At 43.6% G+C, this 20,517-nt stretch overlaps 1 protein-coding gene across 1 annotated transcript in view; it reads right to left on the bottom strand.

Moving 5' to 3' along the window:
- aplp1 (amyloid beta (A4) precursor-like protein 1) overlaps window positions 1–17,264 on the bottom strand; it is an 83,991-nt gene extending 66,727 nt beyond the window's left edge. Inside the window, exon 1 of the mRNA XM_063016216.1 lies at window positions 17,056–17,264. Coding sequence (XP_062872286.1) covers window positions 17,056–17,118 — 63 coding nt within the window. The 5' untranslated portion in view covers window positions 17,119–17,264. The remainder of the gene's footprint in view (window positions 1–17,055) is intronic.
- Window positions 17,265–20,517: the final 3,253 nt, after the last annotated feature.

Consider the following 20,517-nt stretch of genomic DNA (forward strand, 5'->3'; position numbering starts at 1 on the left):
TTCAATCAGGAGTCATGCCACCCACCCTTTTCCACCCGAACGTCCTGCCCTTCATAAGAGCCATCGCTCACCCACTGATAACTAAACTCATACACAAATCCCACCACACTCACATTTGCATAGTAATGTTCGTGATGCTTCCTGAAGGCAAATGGTTCATGGTTTGGAAAGAGGCTGATGAGCCGTACACGTTCATCTCTCAGCTCCATTACACACTGGTATTTATCTTACACTCCACATTTTCATTCGGTAATAGGTACCGCGGTACTGCCCCAAGTCAGTCCACCAACTCCACAATCCATCATTCTCACACTGCACGCTGGATACGATCCTGCTCGGATTCAATCCGATTCACCAGCAGACTAATCAGCTAAATCATCGTTTAGGTGGAAATGATTTGGCCGTTACTGCTAATGGACATCATTTTAATTAGAAAAATTAAATTAAAAAAAAGGAAAAACATATTTTAAATGTATTAATTTTATTTATTTATGGCGATTCCGTATTTATTTATTTTTTATTTATTTACTGCAATTATTTATTTATTTACAGCTAATTTTTTTATTTATTTACTGCGATTATTTATTTATTTATTGCAATTCTGAATGTATTTATTTATTATTTATTTACTGCTATTATTTATTTATTTATTTACTACAATTATTTATTTATTTACTGCAATTCTGTATTTATTTATTTATTGCAATTATTTATTTATTTACTGCAATTATTTATTTATTTATTTATTTACTGCAATTATGTATTTATTTATTTACTGCAATTCTGTATTTATTTACTTGTTTATTTACTGCAATTACTTATTTATTTACTGCAATTCTGTATTTATTTGCTGCAATTCTGTATTTATTTATTTACTGCAATTACTTATTTATTTACTGCAATTCTGTATTTATTTGCTGCAATTATGTATTTATTTATTTACTGCAATTATTTATTTATTTATTTATTGCAATTATTTATTTATTTATTTACTGCAATTATTTATTTATTTATTTATTTACTGCAATTATTTATTTATTTATTTACTGCAATTATTTCGATCAGCCAGTAAAGGTCGTAACTGCAGGAGTTATGAGGAATCGCTTCGGCCCTCGCTCCCTCGGACAAGCCAATAATTGTCCGTGTAGGAGCCCGGCGAGCCGACAGCACAGCTGAGATTCTGAACCCACGAGTTCGACATGTCAGCACTAGCGTGTTAGGATTAGGAGCTTAGACATACAAATCAGAATGATGTCCACTGTTGTGGACCATGAAGGAAACAGACAAAGCAAATCCAGGGACCTGCTGGACGGATTATATCTCACAGCTGACCTAGAAACGTCTGTGGATCAGGCAAAAGAATCTGGACTCGGCGGTCGTATACGAAGAAGACCGGGAGAAGTGGATGGATGAATGAGACGAGATGAGATGAGACGAGACGGGCTGAGACGTTTATTACAGAAGTGCTTGATCTAATTGTAGTGCCAGGGTGGTAAATGTTCCACTCGGCCTCAATCACGAGAGCAATGTGTAACGCTATAGCTGCTGTAATCCAACCGGGTTACCCAGGCTGCACATCTCCAGACACTTCACATCACCCCACATCACCCCCCACCCACCAACCCCGCCAGCTCCAAACCCCCCTCCGCCGCTCCCAGCACAGAGAGCGTACAGTCGTCTCTGACAGTGATGAAACGAGCCACATTTCCAGCCTCGGGCCTCGGGGCTTAGTGTTTCTCTAATGATCCTGCTCCTGCCCCCTGTTTCCCCCCTGCCCTCACAGCTCTTCTGGGCTCCATCCTTCACCATCGTTCACACAAACCTTCTGTTTCTGACTTTTGAAATCACGTCCCAACTCTGGAACCTTGTTTCCAAGGTGCGCAGCATGAACAATGCAGTTTACTATCTCTGTTTTGCTCTGTACAATCTGGCCCCACTGTGGTTTACAAAGTGTAACGTAGAGCTACACAAGGGGACGTTCATGTACAAGTTCATATTGTGTTCATGTGCATGTTAAAATTCTGCGTTTTTTTATTGTTATTATTTTTTGGCTCGTGACCTAATAAGAGACCACTGCTTCATCTACGCTATATAACCGAAAGTATTTGGACGCCTGACCATGAGCTTGTTGGACGTCCCATTTCCAAAACAAATGGTATTAAAATAGAGTGTCTTCTGTTACTGTCTGTGGAAATTTGTGCCCATTTAGACAAAAGAGCGTTTGTACGGCTGGGCACTCACTTTGGTCAAGAAAGCCTCAAAGTCGTTCACAGGGGCTGTGGTCAGGGCTCTGTCCCGGCCACTAGAGTTTCTTTAAACGAACGTCTTTATAGAGCTTGCTTAGTGCACAGTCATGCTGGAACAGGAAAGGGGCCTTCCCTAAACTGTTGCTGCAAAGTTGGAAGCATTTACTAAACTATATAAATGATTTATTACACCTTCAAACAGTTGTTGTGGCTGAACCACAGAAGAGGTGTCCCAATGGACACTATATACTGATCAGCCATAACATTAAAACCACCACCTTGTTTCTACAGCTCCACTTACCATATAGAAGCACTTTGTAGTTCTACAATTACTGACTGTAGTCCATCTGTTTCTCTACATACTTATTTAACCTGCTTTCATGCTGTTCTTCAATGGTCAGGACCCCCACAGGACCACCACAGAGCAGGTATTATTTAGGTGGTGAATCATTCTCAGCACTGCAGTGACACTGACATGGTGATGGTGTGTTAGTGTGTGTTGTGCTGGTATGAGTGGATCAGACACAGCAGCGCTGCTGGAGGTTTTAAATACCGTGTCCACTCACTGTCCACTCTATTAGACACTCCTACCTAGTTGGTCCACCTTGTAGATGTAAAGTCAGAGACGATCGCTCATCTATTGCTGCTGTTTGAGTCGGTCATCTTCTAGACCTTCATCAGTGGTCACAGGACACTGCCCACGGGGCGCTGTTGGCTGGATATTTTCGGTTGGTGGACTATTCTCAGTCCAGCAGTGACGGTGAGGTGTTTAAAAACTCCAGCAGCGCTGCTGTGTCTGATCCACTCATACCACCACAACACACACTAACACACCACCACCATGTCAGTGTCACTGCAGTGCTGAGAATGATCCACCACCTAAATAATACCTGCTCTGTGGTGGTCCTGACCACTGAAGAACAGAATAAAAGGTGGCTAACAAAGCATGCAGAGAAACAGATGGACTACAGTCAGTAATTGTAGAACTACAAAGTGCTTCTATATGGTAAGTGGAGCTGATAAAATGGACAGTGAGTGTAGAAACAAGGAGGTGTTTTCTAGGAGGGTTGAGGTCAGGGTTCTGTGCAGGCCACTACAGTTGCTTTTATAATTGGACAGGAAAGGGCCTTCCCTAAACTGCTTTCACTTGGTAGCGCATTATTTGGGTGTTTGCTAAAAAACCTTTTGGCTAGAACTGTAGGTACAGCAAAGCACCTATGAATATCGTACACAGTGACAAAAGGGTGAAATTTGAATCATGTCACATGACCTCGCTCGGACCCGCGCTGTACGGTGCGTATATAACGTGGACCGACGGATTTACCAGTCAAATGTGAGACCAGGCGGGTGGGCAGGCAGGCAGGCAGGCGGGAGCTTCGGGCACTGTGTGTATTCATTTATCTTATCTGTACGGTTTGTATCAGGTACCGAACGCTCGGAGGGGCGAGGCGCACCACACGAGGCGGAATTCAGCGGTGCGCGATGGGGCGGATTAAACCGGATTGGCGGCGGTTCCTCCTCTGACTTTGTGAAGCCCAGGGGCCGAAAACCGAGCAGCATCTCAAAGGTTTGATCTCCCACCAGAGGGGCGGGTGGAGAGCCTGTGGGAGTTCTGCAATCACTAGATAACAACCGTATGGAGCAGAGAGAGAGAGAGAGAGAGAGAGAGAGAGAGAGAGAGAGAGAGAGAGAGACAGGAAGAGGATATGAAAGAAAAGAAAAGCCGACCCTAGAAAGAATTCATTTAATCAGTCGAGTGATTTGATTAGACATTATTTTATTTTATTTATTTAACCTTTAATTTAACCAGGCAAGTCATTAAGAACAAATTCTTATTTACAATGTGTTTAAAGCGTTGAAAGAAACTCCAGTGGCCGAAACTCTTTTGACTAAATGGGCATAAATTCCCACAGACAATAATAGACGAGCGGCTGTTGTTATATCTGAGATCAGGTAGAGGTCACTCTGTTTTAATAGCATTTGTTTTGGAAATGGGACGTCCAACAAGCTCATGGACGGGCGTCCAAATACTTTCGGTCATAGACATGGACGCGTGTGGAGGCTTTAGTTTACAATATGTAAACCACAGTGGGACCAGATTGTACAGAGCAAGTCAGAGATAGTACACTGTGTTGTTCGTGTTGCCTGGGTCACAAAAAAAGGCATAAAAACCCTAAAATTGACCCTAAAAATCCTAAACTCAGTGTTACATCATCATTATTGTCCTATTTTACCACTTTTTTATTATGGACAGGGTCCCTCAGACATAGCCAATCATGGCTGTATATAGACGCTTAACCGACTGACAGCGTCCTTGGGGATTCCAACCCTAGATCCTAGATCCTAGCGTAATTTACATCTCCGCACTCCGTCCCAGTATGTTTAATGTTTAAAATCTATATTGAATATATATACATGTTAAATGCTATATACATATTCCTTTTTCGCCACAGCTTATCTGGTCCTCATATTAGACTTGGTACAGTTTTTACTTTGGATGCCCTTCCTGACGCAACCCTCCTGTTTCTATCCGGGCTTGGGACCTGCACTGAGAAGTGCACCTCCCAATGGCTTGGCTGTTTTAGCCACCCTCCTGGGAAACACTACGGTAGCTCAAAAATCAACAACTGGAATCTGAGTGGTCACACAGCGTCGGGGTCTGCAGCAGTCACACACTCACAGAAACTGGAAGATTAGACGTTAAACAATACAGACATGATTGGCTGTGTCTGAGGGAGGGAGGGCCAAAGCAATTCATCATTGCTGCTGCCTTTGCTGGCTGGTCGAAGATGCCTGCACAGAGGTGGTAAATATTGAAGAGCAGTGTGTGACATTCCGTAAGCAATACTGATCCCTGTGTAAACCTAAACCTGCATTGGCTAGGTGAAAAGAAGCGGTTGGCTACAACACACGTGTTAGGTACTGTCGTCCTCGGTCAGCATCAGGGTCTGCAGCAGTCACACACAGAAACTGGACGGAAAGCATTATAGACATGAGTGGCTGTGTCTGATGGAGGGAGGGCCGAAGTAATTCATCACTGCTGCTGCCTCTGCTGGCTGGTTAAAGACACCTACACATAGACGGTAAATAACAGAGAGCAGTGCGTGACTCTCCATAAGCGATACTGATCCAGTATCAAGGTGAAAAGAAGCGGTTGGCTACAACACACGTTAGGTACGGCCGTCCTCGGTCAGCGTCAGGGTCTGCAGCAGTCGCACACAGAAACTGGAAGATTAGATGGGATTCAGAGATGAACAGAGATGGTGAATAACGGAGAGCAGTGTGTGACTCTCCGTAAGCGATACTGATCCCTGTGTGAACCTGAACTCGCCTCGGGTAGGTGAAAAGAAGCGGTTGGCTACAACACACGTGTCGAAGGGGGCGGTAGAGCAGTAGAGGAGATACAATTGGGTAATTGGATATGACTAGATTGGGAGAAAACGAGAAAATGCATAAACAGAACAAAAAAGCCGCCTCCATAAAGATGGTGGGGTCAGAATTTGGCATAAACGGTATAAATCCAAGAACCAAAGCTGTATTTTGTGAACAGTATATATTGCATATATTGTAAAACCAATGTTCAGTGTGCTTTAATGGCCTCCCCGGTCACCAGATCTGAATCCAGAACAGTTTTATTGTGTTTCGTATTCGGTATTGTACTTTACTAGTTAAAATTTTAGTTGGCATCTTTAGCTGATGCTATTTCGAAGGATCTACGCTTAAATGATCACAGATATAAATCTTTTTATTTATTTTTTGCACACGCAGTGGCATCAGGTACGACCTTTACATTCCCGACCCTCGTCCTCATTAATAATGTCAGACAGATCAGCTGTGCTGTGAGGACCCGAGTTAACGAGTCTCCACCGCCGCTCCTTTTCTTCCAAATGAACACAAACGAGCACCGTCACCACCAGCGGCCGCGACTCTCCGTACCGAAACAGGAGAGAGAAAAATGAGGAGACGCGGCCAGCCGAGTCGGAGCGTCTCGTGCCCGCCGGCTCCCGCGCATGGCAGAGCGGAGCGCGTTGGAAAACATTAGCAGAAACCTGATTATCCCCCCGGCTCGGAAATTAATTAAACTAGAGAGCGGAGATCTGGTGGGGCTGCTGCTCGTCTATCTGTTTCAACAGATCCTCCGGGTTCCAGATACGCCCGCCGCCGGGGTCGACAAACTCCCGGGCATGTATAGCACACGTACCGCTATTTAGCACGTTAACCCTTCAGCTACTGCTGATCACCGAGCTATTAGCACGATTGATGGTTCCAGGTACGACGTCTAGACCTGAGCTAGCGTTCCTGTAAAGCCTCAGTCCTGCTGATTCTGTCTGTTTTTAGTGCTGCGTGTCGATTTAGCTTTTCAGGCATCAAGGTTATTCAGTTGTGTTCCAGCAGAAAGTTAAAGAGCCTCTACAGCCCTCGATATACCTATACAACACCCAGGAACTGTCTGAGAACCTGGTGATCTCTCTACATAGATGTCTAAATTCTTAAATTCCTTATCAAACAGTTCATCTCATTGGAGGCGCTTTAAAAAGATGTCTTCTCCTGGGAAATAAATGGCGCCACTTTTAATCAGGTGGAGCCGGTTGCTTGCACTACCTCCGCTCTGGCCAAGGAGTGCTGTAGACCATCATGTACCCCTCCAGCCACTTCTTATCACCTGCCAGTGTTGGGTTCCTACACAGAACCATATCTTCATGCTCCACTTGACCCCCTACCTCCCCAATCGCACAGGCACCCGGACCAGTCCCGGCATTGAGAGACCCCATCTGACCTTCCCTCCCTCAAACACGGCCAGTCGTGTCCGCGACCCTGACCCTAAGCTCACAAACCACTGACAGCCAAAGAAAATCCTCATTTCTGATTGGCTGGAACATGTTCATTAACATCTTGATGGATGGAAGCTTGAGGCTGATAATCTTCTTAACCGGGCATCCATACATTTTACATTTTTGGCATTTAGCGGACGCTTTTTATCCAAAGTGACTTACAGTACTGTGACAGTATATTGTCTGAGCAATTGAGGGTTAGGGGCCTCGCTCAAGGGTCCAACAGTGGCAACCTGTCACTTGTGGGGCTTGAACCAGTGACCTTTTGATTACTAGTCCTGTACCCTAACCACTAGGCTACAACCTCGCTGATAATCAGGCTGATAATCTTCTTAGCCAGGCGTCCACATGAACACAGTTGGCCGTGCTTGAGGGAGGGGAGGTCGGATGGGGTCTCCTGATGTGCCTGTACGATTAGGGAGAGAGGAGAGACCCCATTTCACCTCCCCTCCCTCAAGCATGGCCAGGTTGGTTGCTAAAGAGAATCCTCATTTCTGATTGGCTAAAACATAAGCATTAACATCCCCAAGGCTGCAGTGAAGGTTACCAGCCTCCAGCTCCCATCTATCAAAAACCTGTATTCCTCTAGAGCAAGAGCCTGGAAGATTTGAGTTATGAGCCACAAACCCTGGACCAACAGAGCACCCGGAGCTACCAACCTGGCCAGGCGTCCATACGAACACAGTTGGCCGTGCTTGAGGGAGGGCAGGTCGGATGGGGTCTCTTATGGCCTTGGAGATGTGTTGAGTTAACATGGCCAGAGTTAACGCTCATGTTTCAGCCAGAAGTGAGGATTTTATTTAGCCACCAACCTGTCTGGGCATCCAGGGAAGGAGGTCGTATGGGGTCTGCGTTTGTATGGACGCCCGGACAGGTTGGCGGCTAAAGAAAATTCCCTGTGCCACCCTGCACCACCCGAGCACCTGGAGCTAGAAAACAATGTTTAGTCTCCCAGGACACTTTGTTCTTTCAACAGTAATCCCACTAATGCTCTTAAAATTTCTGACTAACGACCCCATGCGGCCCCTGCTGCTCAAATAAATAAATAAAACAACAATAATAATGATCATAAACGTTATAATCATCTTAGAATTTAGCACAGCGCGACTATTTCTGCGCCCACTTTTCAACTGACATTTGGAATCAGGATTTGCACTTGATCCTGATTATGCAGCGATCACGAGAACACTGCAAGGTGACTTAGTGAAATCTCAGCTCAGTCTAATCCGTTCAGCACTTCAGCCGACGTTTCAGAGAGCTGCTGCAGACAACAACGACCCCCGCCTCTTCCGTGTTTCAGTAAAGCTCAGGAGCCAGATTTTGTGCTGCTCGGTGATTGCGCACTAGGTTTTGTTCTTCTTCTCTAAGCAGACGGGGTAAATCTCTTACGTAACCGGTTCAGTCTATTAAAAAAATCTATTATCGCTTCAGCACAGTGAGTCTTTTTACTGGTGTGATGTTTTACTGAGTCATTATAAAGCTAATATCAAAATCCCCTCGTCTGACGTCTCTCGGAGGACGGCTTCTCCACCTGAGTCAGGATTTCTTCTGTATTTTCTCTGCCACAGTTGCTGTATTAGATCTGTATTAGACTTTATTTTATATTTCTGCTGATTTTACATTTTTGCTCAGTCTGCGATACATCCTGGACATTCTGTACTGCACACGTCCCCGAAAGTTTCACCAGACACTCACATTTTTTGCAACCCTATTGTTTCTGGTTCGTGCCTCGTCTGCAGTATGTAACCCATCCTATATTTCATATAGATCTGCTAAGAAAGGACGGGTCTATCTTAGCGCATTACAAAACCTACAGCTGAATAAGGGTGGCTAATTCATGTTTTAATATATAATAATACTATATAAATCAGAATTGTATCTTTCTGCTCATCTTATGTCAACAATTTATCCTGGTCTTTATCCTGGTACCCTGGGTCAGGAGGGGTCAGGAACATGACCATACAGAAAAGTGGCGTCGCCAAGACTTGTACCCAAAGTGATGGGCAACTGTATTTCACAGGAATACCCTGGACAGGGCGCCAATCCATCGCAGGGCTTCGGCCACCCCAAGACACCAGTCACGTCCGTCGATTGGTGGGTTAGCGTAACTGACCTCTGCATTACCCAAGTGCCTAAAAACAGCAATTGGTTCATGAACTATTTCTTTCTTGCTTTTTAAAACTTCCAGATCATCTTCCTTGATCTAAAATGGGATGAAGATCAGAGTATGGTGTTCATGAGATAAAGAAATAAGGTTCAGGATGGATTTACAGCATCTTCCTGTACTTCAGGAACCATCGTCCTGCTTTATACAGCAGAGCTTCATTGTTATCTCTCAGCTCCAGCCTCATGCCAGCTTGTTATTATTCTGCTCTTCCAGACGGACCAGGATCCCCACACTCCTCTCGTCATCCGCCCACTCTCATCAGACGGACAGAGAGCAGGCGGCGGAGGCCGAGCGGACGCCATCGCCCAGCGGGAGACGGACCGAATCTGCCTCGCGTTCGCTGGTTTTATTGTCTCTCTCGGTGTGACGTCTCCGTGCTGCTCTACCGTGCGACGTGTCTGGTGGAGGATGGCACGCCGGAAAACAATTCTCCCCCTCTCTGTCTTCAAGTCTTTCATTTGATGCCAGTCAACGTGACATGCACCCGGGCGTGAGCTCTGACTAGTTTAACAATAAACTGAAATATGACGCACAATCGTAGTCATTTTAACTAAATATCCCACCTGACCGTATATTTATGAAATGAATTCTGGGTGAGCTGGACCTCGATTATTTTAGCCACGTGAGCCTCAGAGCTCCAGACTGGCCGATCGACCACGTCTCAGCTAACAGGAGGACTGTAAAAACGCTGAACTGTTCCTTTAAGACTTGCTGATGCACCAGCACGCGGCCTTGTGTTCCAGCGCACTGCAGATTTTCGGCTTTTCTCTGCTCTCGCACACCTGATTCAGCTCAGCACCTCATTATCGAGCCCCGGGATGTGTTAAGTAGGAGGAAAGTGCAACGTGTGAGGGTTCTGGCAATGAGACCCTATAATCGTCTATAACCTGCAAGATTTATTTTAAATGTGTTTAATTCAGTGATCACAGTGATCCAGTGATTTATAAAGCACAAATAACTCAACACTGATTGCTGTGCCTGCATGATCCTGCATTTCCTGACCTGAATCTCATTTAAAATGATTGTGTCCATCAAAGGGTGATTTGTAACTTTGGAAAATGGAGGCTATTTGCTAAAGCTATGGTTAAAACTTGAACCACAGTGCTGCATAAAGCTTATAACTTCTTACCATCAATGTCACATAGCCGTAGCTGCCAACAATCTACTGGTATTATTTAAATATTCCATTTCTGGTGTTTAAATACTGCCCCCTTTTAGTTCATGCTAATACACACTCACTCGTTCATACAAGGGTCATTTCTCATCATCGAAAATTCAAAAAATTAAAAATGTTCATTGGCCGCTCAGGGGGCGCAGTGGTAAAACATGCTGGGCAACTACTGACAAGATCGGGCATCTAAACAGACATGATTCATGATTGGCTATGCCTGAGGGAGGTGCATCTGTCAGTTTGCTAATATATATATATATATATACTGTATATTTTGCTTATATGTACAGTATATATACAGTGTATCACAAAAGTGAGTACACCCCTCACATTTCTGCAAATATTTCATTATATCTTTTCATGGGACAACACTATAGACATGAAACTTGGATATAACTTAGAGTAGTCAGTGTACAGCTTGTATAGCAGTGTAGATTTACTGTCTTCTGAAAATAACTCAACACACAGCCATTAATGTCTAAATAGCTGGCAACATAAGTGAGTACACCCCACAGTGAACATGTCCAAATTGTGCCCAAATGTGTCGTTGTCCCTCCCTGGTGTCATGTGTCAAGGTCCCAGGTGTAAATGGGGAGCAGGGCTGTTAAATTTGGTGTTTTGGGTACAATTCTCTCATACTGGCCACTGGATATTCAACATGGCACCTCATGGCAAAGAACTCTCTGAGGATGTGAGAAATAGAATTGTTGCTCTCCACAAAGATGGCCTGGGCTATAAGAAGATTACTAACACCCTGAAACTGAGCTACAGCATGGTGGCCAAGGTCATACAGCGGTTTTCCAGGACAGGTTCCACTCGGAACAGGCTTCGCCAGGGTCGACCAAAGAAGTTGAGTCCACGTGTTCGGCGTCATATCCAGAGGTTGGCTTTAAAAAATAGACACATGAGTGCTGCCAGCATTGCTGCAGAGGTTGAAGACGTGGGAGGTCAGCCTGTCAGTGCTCAGACCATACGCCGCACACTGCATCAACTCGGTCTGCATGGTCGTCATCCCAGAAGGAAGCTGACACACAAGAAAGCCCGCAAACAGTTTGCTGAAGACAAGCAGTCCAAGAACATGGATTACTGGAATGCCCTGTGGTCTGACGAGACCAAGATAAACTTGTTTGGCTCAGATGGTGTCCAGCATGTGTGGTGGCGCCCTGGTGAGAAGTACCAAGACAACTGTATCTTGCCTACAGTCAAGCATGGTGGTGGTAGCATCATGGTCTTGGGCTGCATGAGTGTTGCTGGCACTGGGGAGCTGCAGTTCATTGAGGGAAACATGAATTCCAACATGTACTGTGACATTCTGAAACAGAGCATGATCCCCTCCCTTCGAAAACTGGGCTTCATGGCAGTTTTCCAACAGGATAACGACCCCAAACACAACCTCCAAGATGACAACTGCCTTGCTGAGGAAGCTGAAGGTAAAGGTGATGGACTAAACCCAATTGAGCACCTGTGGCGCATCCTCAAGTGGAAGGTGGAGGAGTTCAATGTGTCTAACATCCACCAGCTCCGTGATGTCATCATGGAGGAGTGGAAGAGGATTCCAGTAGCAACCTGTGCAGCTCTGGTGAATTCCATGCCCAGGAGGGTTAAGGCAGTGCTGGATAATAATGGTGGTCACACAAAATATTGACACTTTGGGTACAATTTGGACATGTTCACTGTGGGGTGTACTCACTTATGTTGCAGCTATTTAGACATTAATGGCTGTGTGTTGAGTTATTTTTAGAAGACAGTAAATCTACACTGCTATACAAGCTGTACACTGACTACTCTAAGTTATATCCAAGTTTTATTTCTATAGTGTTGTCCCATGAAAAGATATAATAAAATATTTGCAGAAATGTGAGGGGTGTACTCACTTTTGTGATACACTGTATATATATATATATAGTATACAGTATATATGTGTGTGTGTGTTTATATACTGTACATACTGTTTACAGTATGTGTGTGTGTCTAGTATATATGTGTATATACAGTATATACTGTATATGTGTGTGTATGTCAAATGTGTAATGTGTAAATACTGTACATACTGTGTCCAATATATTTGTTTGTGTAGTATACTGTATATATATATATATATATATATATATATGTGTGTGTGTGTGTGTGTGTGTGTGTCTAGTATATGTGTGTGTGTAGTGTGTAGGTGTATATACTGTATATGTGTGTGTCTACTGTATGTGTGTACATTGTATATATGTGTGTGTCTAGTGTGTATGTGTATGTAGTGTATATATATGTGTGTGTGTGTGTGTGTGATTGCAGGTATATATATATCAACACACTAGAGCAGTCTAGGTCTAATACTCAAACTCAAACTCAAAAGAAGCTTTATTGGCATGACAAATAAGGACATTCGTATTGCCAAAGCAAGTTACAGGGAAATATAAAAATAAAAATAAGAAAAAACAAAAATATACAGAACAGTTACATGTGCAAAAAATATTATAAAATAGAATAAAATATTAATAAAAACAGTGCAAAAATAATAACAATAAAAATTATAATATTTACATTAATGAGGTAGAAAAACGATCAGTTTGTGCGTGTGTGTGTGTGTGTGTATGTGTGTATGAGACATGATCACCCACTGTCCCTCACCTGGTGGCAGGTGTGTGTATAGAGTGCTGCTAGTGTGCAGCTCTCTCTGTGCTCCCCCAGTAGGTGGGGCAGTTTGTCGGGGTCTGGGAGGGAGGTAAAGTTGGGGATGATGTTATTAAATTTAGGGAAGAATTGGGAGCGGACGTGGTGGTACTTGGTACACTGGGTGAGGAAGTGCAGCTCCGTCTCTACTGTACTGAGAGTGCAGTGCTGACACAACCTCTCCTCCCGGGGCAGCCAGGACCGGGTGTGTCGCCCCGTCTCCACGGCCAGGTCGTGTGCGCTCAGTCTGTACCTCGTCAGGGTGTTTCTTAATTTAGGGTCGGATACTGTGCTGAGATAATCTGCTGCACTGTAGTGTCTGTTTAGGGCCAAATAACAAATAACAAATAATAACAAATAACAAATAATAAATAACTGCATTTTACTTTGAGATTTAGTTTCAGTTTCCCAATAATTCAGATATTTAGTTCTGAGTTTTTGTGTAATTTGGTTTATTCTAATTGGGTTTACAGATTTCTCTTGTTCCTGAGTCTTTATTGTGTTAGTGTGTGTTATTAGTGTGTCGGCGTGTGTTATTACAGTGTCTGTGTGTGTTATTAGTGTGTCTGTGTGTGTTAGTGGTGTATCGGTGTGTGTTATTAGTGTGTTTGTGTGTGTTATTAGGGTATCTGTGTGTGTTAGTGGTGTATCTGTGTGTGTTAGAGTGTCTGTGTGTGTTATTAGTGTGTCGGTGTGTGTTAGTGGTGTATGGGTGCAGTGACTCAGGACCAGTTGGATTAGGGGACTGGTATGTTTGCTCAGCTCTTGGTGTTTCAGGGCTTTATAATGATAAGATTGGGGGTCGCTCTCATTTAGATGGTTCCAGAAGTTGATTGCTCTTCTCTGTATGTTGATAATTAGTGGAAATCGGCCTAATTCTGCCCTGCACGCATTGTTCGTGGTGTGTCTGTGCACCTTTAGGATGCTTTTACAGAACTCTGTGTGCAGGGTCTCTAATGGATGTTTGTCCCAATTATGGAATTATTATAATAACTAATACACCAACCCACCACCGCTAAGATCTGTGTTAGAATCTCAGCAGTGCTATCAGCCGGCCGAGCATCTACACAGACATGACTATCTATATACTATGTGTATGTATGTATGTGACTATCTACAGTGTTGTATTATCTTTATCTTATCTATGTCTGAGGAAGAGTGATTGAATTTCTTCAACTGATTGGCTCCCGGTCCAGGGTGTTCCACCCGAAACCAAACATTGGAAACTTTGCCGAACTCACAGCATCTTAAGCATCGGTAGCAGCGAAGCAGAGCCAAAACCACACACACACACACACACCGTAAAACATGCAGTAAATATGAACGCCAACACCACAAAATACAGACGCGGTACGATACACACCAGAAGCTGTGGGTTTGAAGAGCACTGCAGCTGTGTGGGGTATTTATAGGTTCATACAGATGAAGGACCATCAGTGAGCTCTTTAATGCTGTGTAGATCCACCTCAGCATCACACACACACACACACACAACCCCTGAAAATCCTATATTACACACACATACACTATATGATCAAATGCATGTGCACAAAGCAAGCTCCATATAGACATGATGAACATCTGAGAACATCTGCACTGGACATTTTCCTCCAACAGAACATTAATATTACTGGTTTTAATCTTTCCTATGTGAGGCACCAGTACACCACGTCAAATCCCTTGTATTCTGATTCAGATTCCGATTCTGATTTGGCCGGTTTGGTGCGGAGGAATACTTAAGTGGGCCGCAGGAGCATTCGTTGTGAGCCAGGCCTTCTAATCAGACCTCACAGATGCTCTTTTTATTCTATTTTACTGAAACAGTTCCCACAGACGTACTGCAAGAACATGCAGATAAAACGTGAGTGGAGCTGCTCACACCCACAAACATGTACAGTTTTAGAACAGGGTGTCCAACAAGCTCATGCATGGTCAGGTTGTCCATATATTTAAAGCCACTTTTCAAACATGAATCCAGTTCCATTAACAAAGACAAACAGCTCCATTTTTTTGACAGAGGAAACCGGCAGGCCACGCCCTGAGAAACGAACGCGTATATCTATCTGTATGCATTTATTAAAGCTTCGTAGCAGATGTGATCTTCTCTCGTCTCGTCTCGTTTCTCGTTCTCCTTCCATTCTCATCTTACACTCAGAGAAAATGTGTTCCGTAACGATTATCTGGATGATATATTTTTATTTATTAAGGTTCATGGAACCATTTTAAAGGAGCTGCAGGTTCCTAGAGAACCTTCGTTATACGGGGATGGACTAAACCTAGGACTCGGCTCTGTGGGTGGCTGGTTGACGGTTCTAGTAAATCCTAAAGACCCTTGGACAGATAAAAGTTCTTTGCTTACCAAACACGATTCCTACATTGATTAAGCCATGAAAAACATTTAAGGTGGTACGACTAGCTTCATTTATTCCACAGCACTAGGAATGTTCCATGCAAACCATCTGAACGACACAGTATGAGAACATTTTCATCTTTTATTGTTTATTACAAGCCAAAATGGTTTCCTAAAGGGATTCTATTGGGTAGATTTTCAATACATGACCATTTAACCACTGATTAGGGTTCATTAGTGGAACTGGGAACCTTCTTTGTTGCAGAAGAACCTCAACACAAACCTTTAACCTCCTCCCACAATGGGACAAACAAAGGAACCCACTGGGGAACATCTAAACTGAACCATTTCTACATAAACAACCCTTTAAACCCTCGAAAGGCGTATTCACACTTCAAAACGGTTCCTTTAGATCCCAAAAGGGTTTATGAGGCCTTCCAACTATTTACAGGGGTCTGATACTAACACCTCTAACCTCATTTTCATTCCCTCTCCTCCACTCTTCCTCCTCTAGTTCTTCTTCCTCTTTGTCTATGCCACCTTTCTGGCCTGGTAATCTAGCAAATCATTTCGTTTATTTATTTTTTCTTTTCTTATTTTTATATTATTTATGCTGTTTTTAGAGATGTACTCCATTTATTGTAAGTCGCTTTGGACAAAAGCGTCGGCTAAATGTAAATGTAATGTAATGTAAATGTAATTTAGGGTTATCAACACAACCCGTACAAATTCTTAATGAAGGACAAACCAAAGAACGTCTTTGCTAAGACTAATGCTCATGAGATAAGGGTTCCTTATGGGTTCCTTTAAGGTTAGCTGGTATAGGTAGAACTATTTCTATTAAAATAACCCTTTTTGTGGGCTTCTACATTAAAACAACCTCATTCCAGTAAAGAACTCACCAGTGTGCTAGATATATGTTCCACAGAACACACTATTAAGGTTCTTGATGGTTCCTTAAACGGTTCTTCTATGTATTCCTATTAAAATGGCTTTTAGGAGGTCCCACTGCAGACATTTGCTGTTTTTAAGTTCCTCCAGAGGGCCACATTAAAAAAGAACCTTGTATGGGGGCCTCTAGTCATAACACACTCTTCGAATTAAGGTTTCTAAATGGTTCTAAAGGGTTCTTTGGGTTGTACAGGGTTAAAACTAGAACCTCTTCTAGTTTTAGGAACGGTTTAAGGTTCCTAACAAACCCCTCTGTTTAGGTTTCTATACTGCACCTTCTCAATGACCTACTCAAAAGGACAAACCATTTGAAGAACTACCTGGAACCGTAAGAGTGTATAGAACCAATTGTCCCTTTAAACACCCCCAGAAGAACCGTTCCTTTGTGGTTCTTTAGGGTTCTAGTTAGGATATTGCTATTTAAAGTGTGCAATACGCCAATTTCTCCTTTCTTCGTAATAGGTCCTTGTAAACTGTCCAAAATTTTGAAGGTGTCTTCTGTGGTTCCATGGTTCGGTTCCAGGTCCAATAACAAAATCATTTTCGTGTTCCAGGAACGTTCCCAGTAAATCAGAACGCGTTCCGCAGTGAGTGTGTGTGTGTGTGTGTGTGTGTGTGTGCGGACACTTGAATAGAAACAGCGTTTTGACAGTAGAAGGAATGATGCGCCTCACCTGCACTGCTGCTCCCGCACAGACCAACAGCGTCATGAACATCAAAGCTCCTTTAGATCCCATCCTGCAGATCCTCCACCTTCTTCTTCACCTCCTCACACCTGGTCTCTGAGTTCTCTTAGATTCCTGATGAAGAACCTACAGTCGGGTGTACGGAGATGTGTGTACGCTGTGGAATCGTGATGCTGGTAGGTGGGTTGGTATGTGATGCCAGTCTCTTCAGTGTCTATCCCCAGTGACGCGCCCCTCCTTCCTCCCCCCTCCTCCTCCCTATTTGTGCGCAAACAGAACGCAGGGTTGCCAGATCACATATAAACACACTCCATTGTCCTCTGCTCCTAGATAATTGCATAGCAGTATGTGGAGCAAGCCTGTACAAAATACCATTCATTCATTCATTCGTTCGTTCATTGTCCGTTTTACCACCGCTTTATCCTGGTCAGGGCCACGGAGGGTGCGATTCACTAGGCAGGGAACACACTGGGCAGGTCGACACTTCATCACAGAAAGGACCCGGACCACTCCACCTGGGAATCGAACCCAGGACCTTCTTGCTGCCCCACACTTACATTTAAGACAATTTTGTATCTACAGTTAGCCTGACTGCATGTCTTTGGACTTTGAAAACCAGCGCACCCGGAGGAAACCCACTCGGACAAAAGGAGAACATGCTGTGAGGCAACAGTGCTACCCACCGAGCTACCGTGCCGCCCTGTAAAATACATGTTTGTCTAAATAAGATTACATTCTATATACATTATATATATTTTTCTGGTTATTCCTTGTTGCAGTTTGATATTATTTCTGCAAATTAATTAATTAATTTTACAATAAAGTACAAACAAATAGAATCCATCACAAAGAAACACACACACACACGGCCAATTCACCCTCTGCATGTTTTGGAGGAGAGATAAAACCGGAATACCTGGAGGAAAGGTAACCTACAGACACAAGAAGAAAATGTCTAACTCCTTACACTAATGGAGATACTGAAACCCAGGTACTCAGAACCCATGTTTCTGTATTATTCAACAATATTATTGCTGGGGGCGGCACAGTGGCTCGGTGGGTAGCACTGTCGCCTCACAGCAAGAAGGTCCTGGGTTTGATCCCTAGGATCCCAGGTCCTTTCTGTGTGGAGTTTGCATGTTCTCCCCGTGTCAGTGTGGGTTTCCTCCGGGAGCTGTGGGTTTAGTCCAGAAGACATTCAGTCAGGGTAATAATGAATGATGAATCTTGTGTAATGTAACTACAGATTCTGTCATGAATGTAAAGTGTGTAAAACATGATGTTAAAATCCTAATAAATAAATAAATATTATTGTTGTGATTATTTTTATTGTTGCTGTTGTTATTGGAACACGTGGGCATTGTTGTAATAAGAACTGTAGATGCCACCACATTCAGCTAAAATTAATACATTATATTTAATACATAATAATGCATGTTAAATCTTACGTAAAGTGGTAAGGAGGGATTATTCTATTCAATCTGGCAACCCTGCTCACCAGTACTCTTCAGTCTTTTTGTTGCGTAAGAGAGCCGCCTATTGGACAAACTGAGCCTGCGCGTACGTGTAAAATAAACACATCTTACACTATATGGCCAAAAGTATTTGGACACCTGATCATGAGCTTGTTGGACGTCCCATTGCAAAACAAATGCTATTTAAATGAATGTTTACGTGATGTTTTCAGACGAATGGAGCCATGGACGAGTAATGGACTGTCCAACAAGATAATGGTCAGGTGTCTACATACAGTGTATCACAAAAGTGAGTACACCCCTCACATTTCTGCAGATATTTAAGTATATCTTTTCATGGGACAACACTGACAAAATGACACTTTGACACAATGAAAAGTAGTCTGTGTGCAGCTTATATAACAGTGTAAATTTATTCTTCCCTCAAAATAACTCAATATACAGCCATTAATGTCTAAACCACCGGCAACAAAAGTGAGTACACCCCTTAGTGAAAGTTCCTGAAGTGTCAATATTTTGTGTGGCCACCATTATTTCCCAGAACTGCCTTAACTCTCCTGGGCATGGAGTTTACCAGAGCTTCACAGGTTGCCACTGGAATGCTTTTCCACTCCTCCATGACGACATCACGGAGCTGGCGGATATTCGAGACTTTGTGCTCCTCCACCTTCCGCTTGAGGATGCCCCAAAGATGTTCTATTGGGTTTAGGTCTGGAGACATGCTTGGCCAGTCCATCACCTTTACCCTCAGCCTCTTCAATAAAGCAGTGGTCGTCTTAGAGGTGTGTTTGGGGTCATTATCATGCTGGAACACTGCCCTGCGACCCAGTTTCCGGAGGGATGGGATCATGCTCTGCTTCAGTATTTCACAGTACATATTGGAGTTCATGTGTCCCTCAATGAAATGTAACTCCCCAACACCTGCTGCACTCATGCAGCCCCAGACCATGGCATTCCCACCACCATGCTTGACTGTAGGCATGACACACTTATCTTTGTACTCCTCACCTGATTGCCGCCACACATGCTTGAGACCATCTGAACCAAACAAATTAATCTTGGTCTCATCAGACCATAGGACATGGTTCCAGTAATCCATGTCCTTTGTTGACATGTCTTCAGCAAACTGTTTGCGGGCTTTCTTGTGTAGAGACTTCAGAAGAGGCTTCCTTCTGGGGTGACAGCCATGCAGACCAATTTGATGTAGTGTGCGGCGTATGGTCTGAGCACTGACAGGCTGACCCCCCACCTTTTCAATCTCTGCAGCAATGCTGACAGCACTCCTGCGCCTATCTTTCAAAGACAGCAGTTGGATGTGATGCTGAGCACGTGCACTCAGCTTCTTTGGACGACCAACGCGAGGTCTGTTCTGAGTGGGCCCTGCTCTTTTAAAACGCTGGATGATCTTGGCCACTGTGCTGCAGCTCAGTTTCAGGGTGTTGGCAATCTTCTTGTAGCCTTGGCCATCTTCATGTAGCGCAACAATTCGTCTTTTAAGATCCTCAGAGAGTTCTTTGCCATGAGGTGCCATGTTGGAACTTTCAGTGACCAGTATGAGAGAGTGTGAGAGCTGTACTACTAAATTGAACACACCTGCTCCCTATGCACACCTGAGACCTAGTAACACTAACAAATCACATGACATTTTGGAGGGAAAATGACAAGCAGTGCTCAATTTGGACATTTAGGGGTGTAGTCTCTTAGGGGTGTACTCACTTTTGTTGCCGGTGGTTTAGACATTAATGGCTGTATATTGAGTTATTTTGAGGGAAGAATAAATTTACACTGTTATATAAGCTGCACACAGACTACTTTTCATTGTGTCAAAGTGTCATTTTGTCAGTGTTGTCCCATGAAAAGATATACTTAAATATCTGCAGAAATGTGAGGGGTGTACTCACTTCTGTGATACACTGTACATTTGGCCATATAGTGTGTGTGTGTGTGTGTGTGTGTGTGTGTTCTTTACAGAACT

This window comes from Trichomycterus rosablanca, chromosome 20 (assembly GCF_030014385.1).
Source record: "Trichomycterus rosablanca isolate fTriRos1 chromosome 20, fTriRos1.hap1, whole genome shotgun sequence".
Classification (NCBI taxonomy): domain Eukaryota; kingdom Metazoa; phylum Chordata; class Actinopteri; order Siluriformes; family Trichomycteridae; genus Trichomycterus; species Trichomycterus rosablanca.